This window comes from Chaetura pelagica, unplaced genomic scaffold (genome assembly GCF_000747805.2).
Source record: "Chaetura pelagica isolate M959 unplaced genomic scaffold, ChaPel_1.0 scaffold344, whole genome shotgun sequence".
Lineage (NCBI taxonomy): Eukaryota > Metazoa > Chordata > Aves > Apodiformes > Apodidae > Chaetura > Chaetura pelagica.
In genome coordinates, this window is record NW_009953098.1 from 9,445,075 (window position 1) to 9,449,256 (window position 4,182).

The 4,182-nt window shown below is 43.5% G+C and overlaps 2 protein-coding genes across 2 annotated transcripts in view; one reads left to right on the forward strand and one right to left on the reverse strand.

Moving 5' to 3' along the window:
• RBMX (RNA binding motif protein, X-linked) overlaps positions 1 to 97 on the reverse strand; it is a 22,799-nt gene extending 22,702 nt beyond the window's left edge. The window contains exon 1 of the mRNA XM_009997158.1: positions 70 to 97. The gene's annotated coding sequence lies outside the window, so the exon portion shown is untranslated. The remainder of the gene's footprint in view (positions 1 to 69) is intronic.
• A 1-nt stretch (position 98) lies between these two features.
• The window catches only part of LOC104388386 (transmembrane 9 superfamily member 2-like), a 36,703-nt gene continuing 32,619 nt past the window's right edge, over positions 99 to 4,182 (forward strand). The window contains exons 1-2 of the mRNA XM_009997248.1: positions 99 to 164; positions 2,000 to 2,059. Of these exons, the coding sequence (XP_009995550.1) occupies positions 99 to 164; positions 2,000 to 2,059 (126 nt within the window). The remainder of the gene's footprint in view (positions 165 to 1,999; positions 2,060 to 4,182) is intronic.

Sequence of the window (4,182 nt, forward strand, 5' to 3'; positions counted from 1 at the left end):
CCGCCACCCCCCGGGGCGCCGCTGCCCCCATCCCCAGAGCCCGGGGCCCGCTGCCCGGGCAGCACTCACCTCAGCGCCCGCCGACCTGCAACTGCGCAATGGGAGCGAACAAAGGCGCTGCGGGGCTTTATAGCGCTGACGTCAGCAGGGCCGGGGCCCCGGATGTAGCGGCGGCGGGCCCGGGGGGGCGGGGGCTGCGGGCGCGTTCAGCCCTTCAGCACAGGAACCGGTCACAGGGCGGTTTTAGTGCATTTAATTAACATATGCGCGTCTCAAAACCCCCTCCTCGGAGGATTTGCGCTGAGATGAAGCGTCGTTTGAAAATAAATACGTTTGCGTTGGTTCAGCTGACTGGACTTATAATCCTGAGGCTCACTGGCAGGTGTTTTCTCCTGCTGCCTGAGCACTGAAGTGAGGAGGAAGTTTGTGTGTAACAAATTGGCTCCGTTTTCAAAATGTTATGTTGTAGATGATCTAAACCGGTGTTACTCAGTCAGCAAGGCCTATTTTCTTGAGTCACCCAGTCTAATCACCACTTAGTCTTTTCATTTAAAAACGAATTTTTGTTACCTGCTTCAAGCCCAAGTGATGAAAACAAAAGGGGAGGTGCCTGATAACATATTCTGTGCGGTTGTTAAACCACAAGTGTTTTGCAAGTACATCTGTCTCCATTCATGACCTTTCATAAAAATTCCACAAGCACAGTAAACATTGTCAACGAAAACCGGTCGCCAGAACCTGTAACTAATGTCTGTTCCTCCTCCTTGAAGCAGGACCCATAGAGTTGATTGCTATAAGATGCTAAAGCTAAGAAATTTCAGGTTCCTTGAATATTTTAGGGTTGCATATAACTCCTCGGTAATCTTTGTGCAGTGAGGGAGCCGTGCCAAGATCTATCACAGGTAAATTATTTAATACACTTGGTTCTTACACTGAAACCCCACTAGGGTTAACCAGAGGACTCAGAACTTCAAGTGAAGCTCTTGATCCCCAGTTTGATTAACAGGATGCCAAGTACTTAGGTGTTCCTGGACAACTGATGTGCTGAGGCACGTCTCAGGTCTCCAGAACCACTACATGTTCCTCTATCAGCTGTGGCAGGTCACCAGGTGGTTTTCCTAGGCTTTTCGAAGTGTATTCGTGCTGTAGGTAGGCAGTGGTGCCTGCACCTATTGCTTGTACACACCAAGATCCCTTTCTTTACAGATTACATATGTTACATAGATTCTCCTCATTGAGAAATCCCTAGAGCTGGCAGGGGTCCACAACAAACCTGCGGAGAGCTAAAACAAAAATAACCCTCCACCTTTTCCATCTTCATTGCTTTTCTTTGGACAAGATCCAGCAAAATTTATTAGGAAAGGGTCATCAAGCATTGGAACAGGCTGCTCATGGAAGCGGTTGAGTCACCATCCCTGGAGGTATTTAAAAGACACACAGGGGGCACTCAGGGAGATGATTTAGCAGTGGCCTTGGCAGTTTTAGGTTAATGGTTGGAGTTAATGGTCGGACTTACGGTCTTAAATGTTTTTTTCCAACATAAATGATTCTATGATTCTATCTTATTTTCCCATCCTTCAGCCCTTGTGAGTCCCTCCCATAATTTATTTGTGGCAGCTGCATGGAGGGATAGGAGGGGATGGGTGAGGTTGAAGCAATCAGAAATGGTAGCATAGTTTCCTAGGCTGTGTTGCCTTGTCAGAGTCACAGGAAACAAAAAATATAGTCCACCAGCATGGTACCTTTTCCACTTTCTTACATAGGGGATGGACATTGCTGAACTCTTCTGTGACTTCTGTCACAGAAGGCCTTGTGGCCTTTGCAGGCCTTTATTTCTAAGAGGTGCCATAGAACCTATAGATTCTACTGGTAGTGCCCAGTGCTGTTACAGCTGTGTAACTATTGCATCCTGATAAATGAACATCAGACTCTATTCTTATTTTCAGTTTTTCAGTCTCCTCTGTTCAGATCTGACATTCAACCGTTCTTTGTGTTACAGAAAGCAGAAGGCAACATTACTTCAGACTACCTTGTAGACCTGTTGAGAATAAAAAAGAAGGTAGTTCTCAAACACTGCACTTGAGGCTGTAGTACATACTTAAAGATGATCACCTCTCCAGCATAGATGCTGAGTTTCTGGATGCTGTTGTTGTGCATGGGAAAAGGGAAAGATGACCTTTGGTAACCAAGTGGGAGGGCACTGCAAGTGATGACAATGCAGTTGCCAAGAATGGCATAGCTAGACAGTCATCCAATTATCACATGAAAGAAAGATTCAAATTCTAGTTTCAATACAGAATAATTTAAACCTCTTCATCTCCCTGGTATGAATAGTAAAACCTAAAGGAAATAGTGAGTCCTGTAAGCATGCTAAAAATAGTCTGTGTGTGTGTGTGAAGTCTCCTTGTGCTTCTGTGACGTAGTCTATTTGCTGACCAGCTCCCAGGTAACTGGAATGATAAGCAAGTGCAAAACTAAAGTGTCTTTTCCCTCTTCTGATTAAAAGTAAAATATTTCATTGGTAACTCCGGGCTTAATTTTATTAACATTCTGTTAACACGTACTGTACATGCAGCTAGATGGGATTAATACAAACATAATTATATTTGAAACAGCATTTGAACAAAAGTGCTGTAGTTTTATTAGGGCCAAATTCTTCTATATTTTTTCCTAAAAGATATATCAGGCTTCTCATCAAAACCTTACTTCCATCTACATTGCAAAACAGAACAGTATTTTACTATATTTCACTACATGGCTTATGTATGGTCTTGCTTCAAGTTCAGTGAGATAGGTCTTTTCCTTAGAGAATAAGAGGATCTATAATTCTTCTCCCTCCTTTCCTCCTTTTTTTTTTTTTCCTTTCCCTCCCCATTTCTTTTAAAAAAAGAAAAATTACAGAAGCCTTCAGGGAACAAACTGCAGTCTAAATGGAAACTAATCCCTCTCATGCTTCATTCACAAGCAGTTCAAGGCTGAAGAGCCATGATAGTTTCTTTTGTAAATGATCCTTCAACTTTGAATTCCCTGGTAGGAAATTAAGATAGTTTTAAGAGGCTCCACAAATGGGAAACAGACTTAGATGGGATAACGGGGGAGAGACAACCTTCAGCCAGACTGCTGTTACTATCTAACTAGCACAGATATACTTGTCCTTGCATTACCATGGCATAGAAAGTTTTCCTTACATTTTCAAAAGTTCTTTTCCAAGTAACAGTTGAACTAGAGTTCAACAGTAGTTTGGTGCAGCCTGAGGTTCCAATATCTGAGAGACTTATGCTAAGTAAAAAGTAAACCATAGGCTAGTCCAGCTGAACTCTGAATGTCTAGCTGCAAGCAAACCCATTTTGAATCACCAACATAAATATTTTATTCATTTTTTTGGTAGTTTTCACCTAAAATGTCACTCTCTTGGGTGGATCCTATGATGTTAAACAATGTGGTTGAATTAACACTACAAACCTGTTCATACAGAGGGCAGTACTTCGGGTCTCCCTTGTACCATGCTGTGTGTTTTCATCAAAAATTTTGGCCTTTTACCAAGTTCATCATGCTTTGGTTTTAAACTGGATAAGAGTTCAGGAGAGCTGGGGGATGAGGACTAATGAATACATGAATAATCTGATCTCATAAGATTTACTCAGAATGAATAAAAAGGGAATGTAATTCCCTCTAGACATACAGTAAAAAATTAATAACTGAAAAATCAGTGTAATACTTTCATGTCAAAGAGCAATGTTCTACGCAGCTGTCAGTTGATAGGTATTTATAGATATTCAGCATTTTTCCTCTGCAGAACTCAGGCTGGAGAGGACAAGTGCAATCACAAAACAGTTGTTTCTGGCACTGACTTTGTCAACCATTTCTAGACCAGAACTCCAAAACCTGCCTCTTGCAAACCACCTGCTTGGGATCCAGTTATGGCCCCTTGCGGTTTAGTACCTAACACAAGGTGGATCACAGGTCCCTAACAGAGCTGGAGCCGCCTGAAGCGACAGCACAAGTTCTCCCGGCTCAGGGCACAAGATCAGCAACCACCGCGCGCCCTTCTCCTTCCGCGCGGCAAGGGCCGCTTTCTGCTCTGCTAACACCTGATGTCAGCATCTCTCTGCTGGGGGCTAGACGCTGAGAAGCTCTGGCACGAGTCACCACAGAGGACTCGGCGGAAAAGGCCCGAGGCGG